The following is a 17,783-nucleotide window of genomic DNA, read 5'->3' as shown; positions in this document are numbered from 1 at the left end:
GCAACTGCAAGTATTCAAAGTCGGGTCGCAACTGCAAGTTTCCAAAGTCGGATTGCAAATGCAAGTTTCCAAAGTCTGGTCGAAATTGCAAGTTCCAAAGTCGGGCCGCAAATGCAAGTTTTCAAAGTCGGGTCGCGACTGCGAGTATTCAAGTGGGGCCGCAACGACAAGTATTAAAAGAAAGGTGTAAGTACAAGTTTTGAAGTCGGGTCGCAACCGCCAATTTTCAAAGTCGGGTTACAACTGCAAAATTGCTAGTGGGTCGCAACTGCAAGTACTAAAAGAGGGGCGCAAGTGCAAGTTTGAAGTCGGGTCGCAACTGCAAGCTCCATCAATTTAAAATTAAAAAACGATGGATTTTTAACAAAAAATAAATAAATAATGTATGGGACAAGTCTGGGATAGATCTTGTGCGCCGGAGGCATCATGCTGGTGATTACTGCTAAACTGGGTCAAAACAACAAATGAAACACTTTCCACATATGTGTTATGGCAACTAAAAATATGTTGTGCAGGCGAACCCACTAAGACGTATGTGCTTCTCCTATGGATTCGTATGTTTGCTTTAGCATGAGCGACAGGAGACATAAAAAGGCCAATCCCCAAAAAACAACACGGCATGTGCAAATCGTGGGGAAAGGAAAAAAGTCCAGCCAAAAAATATGATGATGTCATGTGAATGAGACCATAGATAAATCTCAGCTAGCTGAGTTCTAGGTGCTCCCTTGGGTAATCGTATACTTATCTGCCTGCCTTGCACATCCCTTATCCGCTACACCACGTAGTAGAGTGGATGCGTGATCATCTAGATCGTGCTGATCATTGGTTTCCCTGACAATGATTGTGATGATCCCGCGATCCGATTAGAAAACGTATATACGAGGCGTGCAACCGGATCAAATCGAATCGCACGTTCCGTAAACGATGAGGAAACGCTGATTGATCCGTGGATCTTCCCCTGTCGAGCCAGAGCCGGAGCCGGAGGCTGGCACCTGTTGTCTCGGCCGCGGCGCGCGCAATGATAGGGACAGAGAGAGAGAGAGAGAGAGAGAGAGTGGTGCTGGCCATGGCCGTTGGCGGCAACAGCAACCTGGTTGGCACGTCGGGAGGAGGAGGAAGAGACAAGATCTCCAGCCCACACGAACGCCAATACAATACCCATACCCCCGATACAGATACTGCTACTACCAGTATAGTACTGGCAGGCAGCACGCATGGACGGCGCAAGCGTACAGCCACAGCGCAATAAAAACAGGTTGGAATCGAACCGGGATCCGATCCACCCTGCCTCGAGCCCCGTCACGAACGCGCCGCGAATGGCTCCTTTCCTTTCCCGGTGGAAACTGCGTCCCGTCGCCCGTCCTTGCGATCTCAGGCCACGCGCGGCACAATCAAGCGACGATCATTGCGGCAACCTACCGAGCGGGTCCCCCGCCCCTGCCATCCGAGACGATTGGGGTGCAGCGTCAACAGAGTCCTAATCCTGGTCCTGCTGCTACTACCGCTAGCTCCTCCAAGCCCTTTTCCAAGCCGGTACTGGTCACGTACGCACGTAGGCAGGCATGGCATGGCATGGCTACCAGTTACGGAAAGGGACTCGGGCGCCCGGGGACAGCCTGATTGCGTGGTCGTACGTCGCGGTGGGTGAGTGAAACCGGGAAGGAACATCCATCTTGTGTGCAGTTCAGAGGTCTAGGCCAAGAAACTCAGCGTGCTGCTGCTAGCACAGTGCGAGCGACGGCGAACGGCCGGGGTCGGGCAGAAGAAACCGTTAGGGATTGCTTGGTTGCTGTAAGACAATAAGTTTTGGGAAACAGCACAATCCTCTAGGGGTGGCTTATCTCATTATATATAATGGTTCTGTTACAATACGTATATAAGTACAGAAACTATACATAGTCTAACACCCTCCCTCAATCTTAGCCACTTTCTAAAGAACTGAGAAGGGTAAGATTGCGCCTACCAGCCTCAAACTGTGGCAGTGGTAAAGGCTTAGTGAAGATGTCTGCAAGTTGATCCTTAGATGAGATAAACTTGATCTGGAGTTGCTTCTGTGATACACGTTCCCGTACAAAGTGATAGTCAACTTCAATGTGTTTCGTTCGGGCATGAAATACTGGATTTGCAGAAAGGTATGTAGCACCGATGTTATCACACCAAAAAATAGGAGGCTGTGGTTGAGACAAACCCAACTCCTGAAGCAAAGACTGCACCCAAATAATCTCTGCAGTAGCATTAGCCACAGCCTTGTACTCAGCTTCAGTACTGCTACGTGACACAGTAGCCTGTTTCCGAGCACTCCAGGCGATCAAATTAGGGCCAAAGAATACTGCATAACCCCCCGTGGATCGCCTGTCATCTGGGCTACCAGCCCAATCTGCATCAGAGAAGGCCGAAAGGACCCGAGAGGAAGTCGGCCGAATATGCATACCAAATGTCAGGGTGAACTGAACATAACGAAGAATGCGTTTACCAGCAGCCCAATGAGTATCTCTGGGAGCCTGAAGATACTGACAAACCCTGTTAACAGCATAAGAGATATCTGGTCTCGTGATCGTCAAGTACTGAAGTCCACCAACAATGCTCCTGTACTCTGTGGCATCCGTATGAGACAAAAGCTCACCATCAACAGCTGTTATCTTGTCAGTAGACGACATGGGTGTGGTGGTCGGTTTGCACTTCAGCATGCCCGCTCTTTGTAACAACTCCAAGGAGTACTTCTTCTGCGTAAGGACAAGACCAGTAGCACGAGAAGTGACCTCAACTCCAAGAAAGTAGTGAAGCTTCCCAAGATCTTTGACCGCAAAATCAGCACCAAGAGAGCAGACAAGAGCATCAGCAGCATACTGAGAAGAGCTGACAAGGATAATATCATCGACATATACCAAAAGATACATAGTGACTTCTGGCTTCTGTAGAAGAAATAATGAAGTGTCAGCAGTGGACGGCACAAACCCATGAGCACGAAGGGCAGAGGCAAGGCGGGCATGCCAGGCACGAGGAGCTTGCTTCAAACCATATAGTGCTTTGGAGAGACGACAGATATAGTCAGGACGATCAGGATCAGAGAAACCAGGCGGCTGTTTCATATAAACCTCTTCCTCCAAAAAACCATGTAGAAAAGCATTCTGCACATCAAGTTGACGAAGTGACCAACCACGAGAAACAACAATGGAGAGAAGAAGCCGAATAGTGGTAGGCTTGACGACAGGACTGAAGGTGTCCTCATAGTCAAGACCATGGCGCTGCCGAAAACCGCGAGCAACAAGTCGCGCTTTGTAACGCTCAATAGATCCATCCGAATGCTTCTTCACTTTGAATACCCATTTTGAGTCAATAATATTTACCCGTGGTGGTGGAGGAACGAGAGTCCATGTCTTGTTACGAAGGAGAGCATGAAACTCCTGCTCCATAGCCTCTCGCCAATGTGGAATGCGCAGGGCAGCCTCATATGAGCGAGGCTCAGAAGATGGATCCGCAACAGCAGCAGCCAAACAAGCAGCCAACCAAGCAACCGTACCATCCTTACGTTCCTTAGGTTTGAAAATGCCACTGCGACTGCGTGTATGTGGTCGGGACACAGGAACCACCGAGGTCGACGGAGCAGCCTGCAACGGGCTGGAGGACGGCGACGTTGACGAGTCAGCCGGTGACGAGGAGCCAGACACAGTAGCCTCGGGCTCGGTCGGCGAAGAAGGTCGGCCCACCGGCGAAACCGGCAGAGCAGACGAAGCAGCTGGCGACGCCGGCGTCACAGACCGGGCCGATGGCGAGCCCGGCATAGTGGGTCGTGGCGCGGCCGATGTCGCGGGCCGATCCGCGGATGAAGGCGACGTGAGGACAGCGTTGCGGACCCGAGCTGCAGGCGAAGACGGCGTGACGGGCCGAGCCGCGGGCGAAGACGGCGTGACAGGCCGAGCCGCTGAAGACTCGGCGGCCGCTGGCGAAGAGGGCCGAGCCGCGGAGATGCTCGGCGCGACGGGCTCTTCGGGTGACCATGCATGGGCACGCAAATCGATGCCATGCAACATAGGGCGATCAACGTGCCCATCAGAAGGCGGTGATGATGATGGTGAATCCTCCAAAAGCTCCAAACGAGCCCCACGTCCGGTTCCTGCACCATGGTTAGGTAACAGCAAAGGAGAGTATGCAACATCATCAAATTGGTCAGAAGCAACAGAGGATGAATGCAGAGATGGTGGTTCGACAGTGGACACAGGAAGTTTGGCAAAGGGAAAAACATGCTCATCAAACACGACGTCCCGAGATATATAGACACGATTAGTGGGAACATGAAGACATTTGTAACCTTTATGAAGAGAGCTATAGCCAAGAAAAACACACTTCTTAGAACGAAACTCAAGCTTGCGCTTATTATATGGACGAAGATGCGGCCAACAAGCACACCCAAATACCTTGAAAAAGGTATAATCAGGTTGTTCATTAAGGAGAACCTCAATGGGAGTCTTCATGTTTAAAACACGAGTGGGAGTACGGTTGATGAGAAAGCATGCAGTGGTGAAAGCATCACTCCAAAACCAAAACGAAACAGATGCATGGGCCAAAAGAGTAAGACCAGCTTCAACAATATGACGATGCTTACATTCGACTGAACCATTCTGCTGATGTGTATGTGGACATGCTAAACGATGAGCTATCCCAAGCGACTGAAAGAAGGAGTTGAGGTTGCGATACTCGCCCCCCCAGTCCGACTGGACATGAACAATTTTGTGCTTGAGAAGACGTTCAACATGTTTTTGAAACTGAACAAAAATATCAAACACATCAGATTTGCGTTTAATAAGGTAAAGCCAGGTAAAGCGACTATAAGCATCAACGAAACTGATATAGTAATTATGACCACTGACAGAAGTCTGAGCAGGACCCCATACATCTGAAAACACAAGTTCTAAAGGATGTTTCACCTCACGACTGGACTCCGAAAAAGGAAGTTGATGACTCTTCCCCTGCTGACAAGCATCACACACTGCTACATCTTTATTACTAGACAAACTAGGAAGCTCATGACGACGCAAAATATGACGGACAATAGGTGTGGCCGGGTGACCAAGACGAGCATGCCACTGTGATGGAGAGACCCGAACTCCACTGAAAACACGGGCGACGCCAGGATGCTCCAGACGGTAGAGGCCCTGGCACAACCGCCCACTAAGAAGAATGTCCCTCGTGCCCCGATCCTTAATAAAAAGATCAAAAGGGTGAAATTCACAAAGCACATTATTATCACGTGTGAGTTTAGGAACTGAAAGAAGATTACGGGTCACAGATGGAACTCGAAGAACATTGCGAAGCTGAAGACTCCTATTGGCATGTCTAGTGAGAAGAGATGCTTGACCAATATGAGAGATGTGCATACCTGCTCCATTGGCGGTGTGGATCTTGTCGGAGCCATGATAGGGTTCACGAGTGTGAAGCTTCCCCATCTCGCTGGTCAGATGCTCTGTCGCCCCAGAGTCCATGTACCAGTGTGGATCGATGGAGTAGGACTGAGTGTGTCCCTGTTGCTTCTGTGGCGAGGGACGATCAACCATGGCGACCTGACGGGCATTGTTGCGTGTATCTTTGCCGTCATTGCCAAGACCAAGGAAGCTTCGCTGGAAGCGCTTATGACACTTGGAGGCCCAGTGCCCATCGCGGCCACAAAGCTGGCACACACGTGGACCACCAGCCCCCGGTAAGGTCGCAGTAGGTGGGGGGGCCGAGGCGGGCGACGGTGGCAGCCCCAAGGGAGACCGGGGTGATGAAGAAGAGCGGCCGCCCTTGGTGGCGGCGTTGGCCGAGAGGGAGCCAGTGCCCCTGGTGCGGCGAGTCTCGACCCGTTGCTCAGTGAGAAGGAGCCGAGAGAAAACCTCGTGTGCCAGCATGGGTGTCGAGTTGCCCCGCTCGTTGATGATCTCGACTAAGGCATCATACTCCTCATCAAGACCATTGACAATAAACGAGTTGAACTCGGAGTCGGTTAGGGGCTGTCCAATGGAGGCCAATGTGTCGGCGAGGCCCTTGACCTTGTTGTAGAACTCAGTGGCAGTGGAGTCAAACTTCTGACACTCTCCAAGCTGACGACGGAGTGCAGAGACACGAGCCTAGGACTGCGCTGCAAAGATGCGCTCAAGGATGGTCCAGGCCTCATGAGACGTCTTCGCGAAGACAACAAGGCCGGCAACTGCTGGCGAGAGCGACCCCTGGATGGAGGAGAGGTTCGCCTGGTCCTGCCCCGTCCAGACGCGATGGGCCGGATTGTAGACCGGACCGTGCACGCTGTCTACCAGCGCGGGTGGGCAGGGAAGCGATCCGTCGACGTAGCCTAGCAGGTAGTGACTCCCCAAGAGCGGGAGAACCTGCGCACGCCAGAAGATGTAGTTGTCGGCGGAGAGCTTGATGGTGATGAGATGACCGAAGTGAAACGGCGGCGGCGAAGACGATCCCATCGAGGAGGCTGCCTGGGGTGCAAACACCATGGAGGCAGCCGGAGGCACCGAAGCCGATGCGGGAGGAGGCGGGACCGCAGCCAGGGTGGGCGCCGCAAAGCTCACGGCCGGTGCGGACGCCGCAAGGCCCGCAGCCGGGGCGGACGCCGCCAACCCCGCCAGCGGGGCGGTGTGATCCGCTTGCGGCAGGAGCGGCGGGACGACGCCTGCGGAGTCCGCAGCGGACGGCGGCGCCGCGGTGTGGACCAGGAGATCACGCCCGAGCGAGGGCGCCGGCGGCGTGGAGAAGACGGAGCCGATGCTCCTTGTCCCGATCGGAGCGGGAACGGAGACAGCATCGAGCGGGAGGTTGAGCAGAGCCGCAAGAGAGGTCGGGAGGAAGCCCGCAGCAGTGGAACCGGTGGTGGCGGCGCTCGACATGACGGCGGCGCGATCGGTGGCGCGACGGGTATTAGGGTTTAGAAGCGAAAGCGATCGTAACCTAGCGTGATACCATGTAAGACAATAAGTTTTGGGAACCAGCACAACCCTCTAGGGGTGGCTTATCTCATTATATATAATGGTTCTGTTACAATACGTATATAGGTACAGAAGCTATACATAGTCTAACACTTGCTAGTGTCATCCTGAATCTTGGGCGTTGAATGATGTGATGGTAGCTACTCCGATACGGGAGGAGCTCGCTGTTCATCGGCCTTGACTCACAAGAGCAGCACGCAAGTTTCCATGTCGAATTGCTTGCCAAGGATGGATACATACTTCCTCGGTGACCGTTCCAAGTTCAGTCTGTTTCTGAACTATTGTCATGCTCTTGATGACCTTACACATGCAGGAATGTTTTCCTTTCCGCCGTAGTTGGCGAGTAAAACATGGGGGACTAGTAGGTCGTATTAGGCCAAATTTTGGTTTCACAAGAACCGGTTCAAACCGGGAAGTCCACGGAAAATCACATGCACTCCACTAAAGGAAGCGTGCGCGTGGGAACGCCATAGCCCAGCAGAAAAGGAGGAGGTTGAAACTCCACAAGGGAAATGTATAATTTTGTTGACGCGCTGACGCGCCGAGAAAATCTAGAAAAAGAAAATGTTAAACAAGATAGGGCAGAGCGTGCGGCCACGACCAGACAGACTCCAGGAAAGATAACGAAAGGAAAGGGCAAATCTCCGGGCCCAGCTGCCAGCCGCCCGCACGACCCATGAAAAACCGGTACAAGACCACCGAGACCAGGACGAGAGGGGAGGCGCAATAACCCCAACAAAAAGGAGCCTGCGTGCGCTCTCTCTCTCAAGCAAACAAACACTTGGGCATCGCATCGCATCGCATCCACGGAGCCAGCGGCGTCCAGGGCCAAGCACAGGAGGAGGAGATTGAGCTGTGGGAGAGCGCCCCTCTGCCGCCCGCGCGCCCCATGAGGAAATTGTGCCCCAACCTGGAGCGCGACGACGCGCTGGACACGGTGCTGGAGGTGCCCATCCCCGAGGAGATGTTCTCCGGCGCCGGCGGGGGCTCCCGCGGCTCCAGGTTCGGCTGCGCCAGCGTCAAGGCCTGGATGCGCTCGCACGCCGCCGACCGCTCCGGCGCCGGCGAGCCGTGCTCCATGAGCCGCGGCGAGCTCCAGCTCATGCTCGGCGTCATCGGCGCGCCGCTCATCCCGCTCCCTGTCAGCCACGCCAAGCAGTCACCCTCCTCGGTGCTCTGCGAGCAGCTCAAGGGCGACCCCATTGTACGTCCAGTTCTAACGACACAAGATTGGTTTTCTAGCTTCTGATGACATAAGAAGATTGGTTCTGACGATAATCGTTCGTGTGATGTGACTGAATTGGCATGGCAGGAATCGTCGTCGGCCAAGTACATAGTGCAGCAGTACATCGCGGCGTCCGGCGGGGAGTGGGCGCTGAACAAAGTGACGAGCATGTACGCGATGGGCAAGGTGCGGATGACGGCCGCGGAGCTCAACAGCAGCGACGCGGACGGCAGCAGCAATAATGGCGGCGCCCAGCGCGGCGGGAAGAAAGGCGGCGGCAAGGGCGGCGCCGGCGGCGAGATCGGCGGGTTCGTGCTGTGGCAGAAGAAGCCGGAGCTGTGGTGCCTGGAGCTGGTGGTGTCCGGCTGCAAGATCAGCGCCGGCAGCGACGGCAAGGTGGCCTGGCGGCAGACGCCATGGCACCAGTCCCACGCCTCCCGTGGTCCGCCGCGCCCGCTCCGCAGATCGCTCCAGGTGCGTATCGTACGAGCACACGTACACGTTACCGTTTCTCTTGCTGCCCCGTACCGTACCGTGGACGTGTTTTTTTGTACTCCCGTACGCGTACCGTATCCAAAGACTCTTACTAGCCACTATGCGTGGTCGCGTAGCATGCTACTGAACGCAATGAACTCTCACGTAGCTTAGCTTAGCTTAGCTAGGGCAGTGATTAGGCTTCACGCAACAACCAGACGAGCTTAAGATTTTTGATTGAAGAAAGAAAGAAAATAATTACCAAGTAGACAGCTTACGGCTGGACTGGTGATACGAGTCTGACGTTGCTAGTTGGTCGGACGTAGGGGGCGAGCCCATTGTTGTCATCGATCAATGGCTCTTAATTAGTGGTTGCCTTGTTGGTATTGCCGTATATGCTAACATGGACATGAACTTCTCTGAAAAAAAAAAGCATGGACATGAACCAAGATGCTGACGCTTTGTACGCAAATTCGATGCCCGTATTCTTACGAGCAGGCAGGGTAATACTTTCGGACGGAGGGAGTAGTATCTGGGGCAGGCCGTACGCCGGGTGCAACACCATTATCATCGCTACAGTGTGTATGTCGGTGCGCGCGGTGTCGACTGTACCGCGTGCATGCGTAGAGGGACGTTGATCATCACTACAGTCCTATGTACGTAGTACATGCATCGCCCCTGCACGCTGTCGGCGGGGCAGAGCGGAGGAGAAGGGATGTTAATTTCCCGAGCGCGCGCGCGCGCACGGGCCGGGGACATAATTACGCCTTTTGATCATTGGTCGTCAAGGTCTATGGACCATGTCGGGGATAAGATCGAATCGCGCTGGAGATCCAGGTATCTCGCCGGTACGTTACGTGGATTTGGGGCGAAGGACTCACTCGTCGTCCATCATTGCATGCCGCGGCGGTATCCTGTCGCTCGGACGCGCTTGCTTGGGAAGGTAATTAGTACTGCCGCAATGACGACATACCTATGGTTAGCGCGGAGGGCGCGGCGTGATTAGGGGGAGGGGGCCAACGTGCGGGCATGTGCGGCCGCCCGGACACACCACATGGACATGGGCCTCATCACTCATCACCCCCTCCGTCATCAAAATCGGTTGGTGATCGTCCACCCGACCCGACTCTTCCCGGTAATCGCGCCGCACCAACCTGATCGCGCAAAAAACTAGTCTGGTCTCGCCGCGTGCTCCGTCCACCGGACCCGTTCCCGTTGTTAATTTGACCATGGAGTCAACTCTCTACTTTTCGCACCTGCATGATCTGCATGCACGCGGCTGATGATTTGGGGTGGACAAATGAGTAGTGACGTGGAGCTGACGTGTGTGTTCTCTACGAATGGACGTGCAGGGGCTTGACCCGATGCTGACGGCGAGCCTGTTCGCGGAGGACTCGGTGTGCATCGGCGAGCGGAGCATCGACGGCGAGGACTGCTTCGTGCTCAAGGTGGAGGCGGAGGCGTCCAGCCTGCGCGCCCGCAACAGCAGCAGCGTCGAGATCATCCGCCACACCGTGTGGGGCTACTTCAGCCAGCGCACGGGCCTGCTGGTGCAGCTGGAGGACTCGCACCTGCTGCAGATCAAGTCCGGCGGCGGCTCCGTCTTCTGGGAGACCACCATGGAGTCGCGCCTCCGCGACTACCGCGCCGTCGACGGCGTCAACATCGCCCACTCGGGCCGCACCGCCGTCTCGCTCGTCCGCTTCGGGGACACGCAGGACGGCAACACCCGGACGCGCATGGAGGAGCACTGGGACATCGAGGAGGTCGACTTCAACATCTGGGGCCTCTCCATGGACTGCTTCCTGCCGCCCAGCGACCTCAGGGACGGCGGCAAGGAATCGCAGCAGCAGCAGCAGCAGGAGCTCGCCGTCGTCAAGGCCGCGCGCCCGCCGCCGCTGAGGATACCGGCCGTGGCCGTCGTCCGCGTAGGGCCGTCGCAGGTGGCCGCCGTCAACCTGGACGAAACGGAGTCGCTGCTTGCCAGATGATGATGGCATACCAACACCACCACACAACACATAGTAGTACAATAGAGCTGTGTGTACCGTCGCAAATATCTACAAGATCTGTAAATATGTTTCAGGCGAGACTTTTCTTTTCTTTTCTTTTACCTTTTTGATGAGGTGTGGATAAAGCCTAAGCTAGAATTGGGAGTGAGCTTCGTACAGTAGTAGTGAGTAATTCGGACTAGGTGTATACTCTAATTATAGAAGATGTACTGTAATGAGCTCAACGAAGCTCCGTCAATGTAAATCTGAAAGAATCTCCCAGTTCTGCTTGGTCACATGATAGACAAAATAACTTGTCTTACGAAGCTTGCCTTTTCTGAAGAAAATGTAGGACGAGACAAAGCTTGCCTTCTTCTGAAGAAATTGTATGACGCCACAGGGACGGCTTCCTGGGAGCAGAGTGCACTAGGAAGTGTGGGCAATCAAGCGGACCGAGCTAACAGGAAACTGCAGTGAACAACACTTCTCTGAATAAGAATGTACTATCTCTCTAACTAAATATGAGTAATATAAGACCTTTTAGATCACTAGTAGTAATAAATAAGCATACCGTTACTGCATGGGATTGACTGTCAGTCACATAGAAGAGAGCACATGAAAGGGGTAAATAAGCACTGAGATGAGCCTTGCAGCAGCATCACATAGTCACATTTACATGTACAGCTAGCTATAGCTTATGCCTAAAGCCAGTTCCATAAGATTCTTGCCATGTGTGAGAATCGCACAAGGACCATTATATGTTGGCCCAGCAGCACTGCTCAAATTACAAGAGAAAAATGAAAAGAAACACATCGTTTTTATCGCGACAAGCTTGTTGGCTAGGCTCGCCCTACGGGAGATAGAGGTGGCTGACGCGGCACATAGCTGGCCGGAGCTCTACCTTGGCCGGCTGCTGCCATAGCCTTCAGCTTATGATCGGCAAAGACTGCATCGTCTTGCGAGGTTGGCAAATCGGCCTGCGTCCTCACAGGGCTCCTCCCATGAAGCATCACTATACACATAGCGAAGGCCTGAAGTAAAGCAATGGATGATCTGAATTCGACTGCATATAACCCTTCTTTAAACGAAACCATACTGAAGGCATGACGATCCTCCCGTGATCGACCCTGCAAATAAATACAGGTAAGGTTACATCAAACGTCAGTTGATTTGCTATGTCATGGCTACTGATATTAAATCATTGAAGCAAGCAAGAGTAGGGAAGCACAAAGGCACACCTGAGAGAGCAAGTCGAATCGATGGCTGCCATCCTGCGTTTGGTTCACCTGAATAGACTTGCATCCTTGGTTTCCTTGGGTGTTGTCGGTGAGCACACTCAGCGTGCAACCTTCATCCCACCCACCACAGTCACATGATCCTCTGGATCTCCACCTCTCCATCAGAGGTAAAGGCTGTCCAGAAGTTGATGCGCCGTGGAAGCCGTTCGGTAGTATGGCAATAACACTGGCTGGAGCTGAACTAGCATTTGTCATGTTACGGTAGATGTTTCCCAGAGGAGGGCAAGAGCAGCCAATTGGTGCTGAACTATCTCGGCTAGAATTCTGTGAAGATGATTGATGAGGACTTTCTACTGTTTGAGGAACTGCGCTGATAAAAGCCCCAATTTCCCTGCTAATGTGTGAATCACCAGGTTCCTCAGGTGTTGGTAGCAGTTCAGAACCAACCAGCACAAATTCCCTGTGCACATGAAAATCTTTTGCATGGCAGCATCTCGATTTTCGTCGTGAGATCCTCATTTCCCCAACAATACTGGATACCAACTGATGTTTCTTGTTCTTATTACCTGCTGTGATCCAAGCTCCACTCTTTTTCTTGGGCTCTTCAACAGTGAATAAAGTGTATGCACTTTCCAGATCATCCTTATCAGAGATGCCCTTCCTTCTCACAGTGGCCGCCAGGATATCAGAATCACCATAAGAAAGCATGAATAAAGGTAGGCCGTTTTTCCATGCTAGCTGAAGAAGCGCTTGCCTTGTTGTTGTTGAATCCCTTTCTTGGTTGAGGTACCTCTCACTGTTCAACAGCACACGAGGAGGCTGATTTATGTTTGCTTCAGCATGGTTATTTGAATTGACTACTGCATCAACTGACCTACGCTGCACATTTTGTGACCCGGACCCTTCCAAGTTAAGAGATTGCTTATTAATATTGGTTGACAGATGACACTTTGGAACAAATGAAGGTTGAGTTGGCGCAACAGAAGTGGATGATTGCCTAGGTTTTAATAGTGGATCTAACATCCTCCTTAATGGGCTGCGCCTACCTCTGCTGTTTGATCGCTTGTCCTCATTAATCTTATCCACAGAGGTGTCAGGCCGTCGAGGAGATGGTGCTTCCTTCAGGCTAGAGCATCTGTTCACTCCATTCAGCCCAGAAACAAGGTGGCGATCAGGCAGCACATCCATATCAGTGAACTTTGAGCTAATCATGAGGGGTTTCTTGCAGACACTAACAGGAGATTTGTGTCTGTTACCGTTTTCACCTTTTGTTACAGCTGCACAAACAAAAGTATCTCTAGTTGCAGAGCTACTGGTGCCAAGCTCTTCAGTGGAATCCATGATGGGGAGTGGACATGAATATGGAATACGAGGAAATTCAGGGGATTGGCCAATATCCTCCAAGAAACCAACAGGTGACGTGCTGCCATTTCTTTCTGTTTCCAGCACAGCGCTAGGTATTAGACCACTGATGCCATTGCTCTGCAGAGGGTCAACACACATGGAATCATCGTCATTGGGTGTGAAGAAACTTCTCCCGGTGTTATCATCATCTGTAAAAAGCCTGCGTGAACAGTGATGAACAGCCTCCTCTATCTTCCTTGTAGTATCTTCATCAACCATATCATGCCGCGTGCAACTCCCAGAGGCAGCAATCACAGAGTCTGCGGGGGGAGAAAACTCGCTGAAATTTAAGCCACCACTGTTACCATTGTTCTCTGCACGAAGGTGCTTGCCATGCCCTGGCAACAAGCTCAACACTGCGGAATTTGGGCTAGGTGAATTGGCCTTCTCATGGTGTTTGTCCACACGACTGCTTTGCTGAGACTTCATAAAACAACGCTGGTGGTCATTCAGTGGAGACTGATTGCTATCAAGAGATTTGCTGCTGGGGCTTGCAGAAGAATGAGATGGAGAAGAGAATAGAACAGATCTGCTGGTATCAGATGAAGAGGCTCCATGGCTGCTACAGGGCTCATGTTTTTGCTCATGAGACCACCTTGCGAGAAGGCCCCACTCAAGAACCCCAACATTCAGTGCCTTGTCCTGAAGATGGTCAGCCGTCTCTTTGCGCTGTAAATATGAAGGAACTTTGGACATATGCTTGACAAGTTCATCAACAGTAGTTGCTTTTCGTGCAGGCCATGGTTTTGAGCTCTTCAAGCCTACATCCCCTTCTGCATTTCGAGGTTCTCGCTGCCTACGAATCTTGTCATTCTTCACAACTCTGATTCTATCTTCAAATTTTCCATCAATGTTTCCACTGGCTGCCGAGTCCTTCTGCTTTGGAACTTGCACTAATTGATCTGAGTGTGAATTACCCCTTTGACGACCTTCACGGCTTGATGTGATCTTCACATTCCTTTCTCTAACAAGCTGTCCTTTTGTCGCCATCTTTGTGACGGTTTAACATAACATGCACACCTTTTCAACTTATCTGGTGTATGAGCAACAGGAGAAATCACCACCTGACTAAATCCAATATCCTGAAAGGTTCAACAGAAAAAGATTCAGGAAACCACAATCTCTTAAATCCCGGGGCTCATATTCAGTCAAACAAGGAGCTTTTATATTTCTGCCGGCCAGAATACAAATTAACCGGCGTTAGTAATCAGCAATAGCACACAGTGTCGCTGTACAGATTTAATATTGTGTTGGTTATCTTAATTTAGAGCCATGAATCTGTCGGTGGATGATCACATCATTTTGTCTCCCAGGGATCCTGGATTGATGATTTATGACGTGTCCCCGTGCCCTCAGCTGGTCGGGACTTGCAGACAGACAATTTTTGACATGATAATGTTCTTATTTGGATATGTTAACAATCTTAGATACAAAAAAGGAAAAGGGAACAACAAAGTTGGGAGGTTGGGGTGAAGCTATTCATATATTAGTGCAGACCGTGCGGTAGCCTGTATTAAAAAATATATAGTAGTGATGCACAAGTACAACGCACGGGGTCTAGCCAGCCTTCAATAATTCAGTCAAGGTACTAGTCCAGTATTAAATCTACATCGGACCATCTTTCCCCGTTTCCCTCAAGAAAAGAAAAGGGAACCTATTTGTCCATTTGATTTTTTGGTGGAGAACATGAGAAAAAACAAGACATAATCCTGTGAGCCTGTGTGAACGTGGAAGCCTGACTACCAGCCAGAAGGAAAAAAATTGTACAACTGTACTCGTACATATACAAGATAATACTAACAGAAGAAAGAAAAAAATAGATGATTGATTGATGGGTCATCCGCCGTGCCGGACACTGAATAACGAAGATAGACAAGAAATTGCGACTCGAATTTAGCATGAAGTAGATTAAAATAAAGTTTTCCTTGTTTGCGGACCAGTCCACAGATTGCATCACCCACGATGGGGGTGGGGGGCTGGTTAATGAACATCTACAATGTGGGATACAGCATTAAACCCGAACAGAAACCCAGTGTGGTATAGTACTACTCCACTCTTCACTCTCTCGCACTAATCCCAAAGAATCGAAAAAACACACATTACCCAGAAAGCAAAAGAAAACAAAACACACACAGCTGGAGTAATTGACAAACATACCAGGTAGAGGTAGGCCAAAGAAGTAACAGCAATCACTTGAAGAAGAGCCCCAAAATCATCAAGATCCGAGCTGGGGATCAACAGCAGCAGATCTGCAACAACAGAGAAGAACGCAGATCAGCAGAGCTCAACCCAGGCAACAAAGAGCCGCCGGCCGCCACTGCGCCACTCGAGAAGCAGAAGGCGCCTCACCTCACCTGGCGAGAAAGGGAGCGACGGGCAGAGAGGGAGTGAAGCGCAGGGAGGGAAGAAAGCCGCAGGTGGACACTGGGTAGATAGAGACCTGCAGGCGGGTGCAGCACGGCGGTAGTGGTGGTGGTGGTCGCACTAGTAGTACGCTGCTGCTGCTCCCGTTTCCTATACCCCGCCTGCCTATCTATCTATCGGTTAGTAGTAGGTGGGTGGCGGGTGGTGCTGCTGAGTTTCTACTTCTACGGTTCTATTTCCCTCGTAGCAGCGCCCTGCGGCTCGGTCTGGCCGGTAATGGTAGAAGTAGTGATTTGGGGGAGAGAAAGCGAGCGAGCGAGCCACTGAGCTGGCCTCCGTCGTCGTCGTCGTCGGGGGTCACGAGGAGGAGGCGGACGATCACACTGGAGAGGTGGGGTGCGATGGATCGGATCTTGAGGTGGTAGGAACGGGGGAGGGGTAAAGCGCGGGGCGGGGGCGGACGGCCGGGGTGGTGTGTGGTGGGGGGCCGGGCGGTTTTGTCGGAGTCGCGGCAGTGCGGGGGCGCGAGGCGTGTGAGGGTGGGTGAGGTCAGCAAGCGCCTGCTGTAGGCACGGCGCCCGGCGCGGGACGGCGACTTCTATCTACTCCTACCCCTACTACCTGTCTCGCGCCACCCATCCCCCATTATTGCTGCCCTTCACTTCGCCCCTCCTGTGTCTGTGCGCTGTACCGTGTCGTGTGGTTTTCTCTCGTGACCCGTCCGGCGCGTGCAGCTATTGTATACGGACCTGGTTTTCGCCGGGCCAAGCCAGTTGCGGATTAATTGACGGACGGCCGGACGAGCGCATTTCTATGGGTTTTATTTTTAAAAAAAAGATGGTAAAGTGACATACGTGTGGCACGAAGGGGCCTGCGACCCTGATATTTAGCACACGATGTGTCATATAGCTAAAACTATCATACACCCCCTTCTCCTTCTAATTACATGCATGATTACATTAGGATGATTCACTCTTTTTTCATGTGCATTTTTTCTCTAATTACATGCATGCACTAGAAGATGAAAAAAAAAATCTGATGTCATACTAAATTCACCTTTTTCAAAAATTCTAAATGTTTTGTAGCTCAAACATCGGTTAGATGCCAAAACAATTTTTAAATAAAAGATTCGCCGCGAGAACTAAATCCGATATTGGTATGCTGCGACGAACTTTTTTTTCTGTGCCAAAAATTACCACGCCCCGCCTACATAAGTTACCACACCTGTGGTATGCAACTTACCGTGTTATTTTCACATAAATTACCGAGGCATAAACACGGTTCTCTCACCTTCTCCACATGCACTTAAATGTATGTAATGACGTGCAAGGGGACACAAAGCTATTGCAATTCACGGTAAGTAGAGTATGTCGATCTCACAAGGAGCAGTGGTTGCACAGGTAACTATCAACCCCTCAGCTACGTCGCCATTTACATGGCTATGTGATGTCTCTATATTTTACACATTTTTAGAGTAATTTTTTTTGTAGCATCCCAAATTTTCAATTTGAAATGTTATACATAGGTAATCATATGCATATCATATTTTAATTGCATTTTGGTTGATCCTAGAAACTCTAAGCAATTCAAGGACCCACAAAGAGAGTTGGGGGTTTCATTTATTTTCATATCTGAATTTTCTCAAATTGAAAAGAGGATCATTTTGGTTTTATTGTTTTTCTCTCCAAAATATTTCCAATATTAAAATAAAAGAGAGGAGATAAAATGACATCTCCTAAATAAAAGAAATATTGGAGGGAAAATGTTAAAATCAAATAAATGATTTTATTTGGATTTTATTGCTATTTTATTTGAATTATAAAATATGCATTTTTAGCCAAAGAAAATGTTCACTTTGTTCTAAATATTTTATTTAGACGGTGAACATTGTTTTTGGCATTTTTTTAAAAATAATAATATTTCTTTAGGATTTTTTTTCTTTCGGCGGAATTTTAAAAAAAATATCTTTGGACCGACTAGGCCGAAGCCCAGCCGGCCGAGCACCGCGTTCCCCCCCCCCCTCCCGACCCCGAGCTGGAGTCCAACTCCCGCACGCCGCCGTCGCCACCTCGGACACCGTCGCCGCCTTGCCCCCTCCACAAGCCACCCCTCCCCCTCG

General features: G+C 51.2%; 2 protein-coding genes across 3 annotated transcripts; one reads left to right on the top strand and one right to left on the bottom strand.

Moving 5' to 3' along the window:
- The first annotated feature begins 7,700 nt into the window (after positions 1 to 7,700).
- Positions 7,701 to 10,954, top strand: LOC119290868. The gene is made up of 3 exons (XM_037569531.1): positions 7,701 to 8,172; positions 8,281 to 8,667; positions 10,020 to 10,954. Exons 1-3 carry the CDS (start codon positions 7,858 to 7,860, stop codon positions 10,656 to 10,658), a joined length of 1,341 nt encoding a protein of 446 aa, XP_037425428.1. The 5' UTR covers positions 7,701 to 7,857; the 3' UTR covers positions 10,659 to 10,954.
- A 312-nt stretch (positions 10,955 to 11,266) lies between these two features.
- On the bottom strand, positions 11,267 to 16,125 carry LOC119290867. 2 transcript variants are annotated; one of them, XM_037569528.1, is made up of 4 exons: positions 15,650 to 16,125; positions 15,458 to 15,549; positions 11,897 to 14,382; positions 11,267 to 11,785 (listed from the first exon to the last, which is right to left on the bottom strand). In XM_037569528.1, exons 3-4 carry the CDS (start codon positions 14,288 to 14,290, stop codon positions 11,498 to 11,500), a joined length of 2,682 nt encoding a protein of 893 aa, XP_037425425.1. In that variant the 5' UTR covers positions 14,291 to 14,382; positions 15,458 to 15,549; positions 15,650 to 16,125; the 3' UTR covers positions 11,267 to 11,497. The 2 variants fall into 2 exon arrangements, with proteins under 2 accessions (XP_037425425.1, XP_037425426.1); XM_037569529.1 differs by having other exon boundaries at positions 15,655 to 16,125.
- Between the last annotated feature and the right edge of the window lie 1,658 nt (positions 16,126 to 17,783).

This window comes from Triticum dicoccoides, chromosome 4B (genome assembly GCF_002162155.2).
Source record: "Triticum dicoccoides isolate Atlit2015 ecotype Zavitan chromosome 4B, WEW_v2.0, whole genome shotgun sequence".
Taxonomy (NCBI): Eukaryota; Viridiplantae; Streptophyta; class Magnoliopsida; order Poales; family Poaceae; genus Triticum; species Triticum dicoccoides.
The sequence above is the reverse complement of the archived record's forward strand: the minus strand, read 5'-3'. Positions and strand labels throughout refer to the sequence as shown.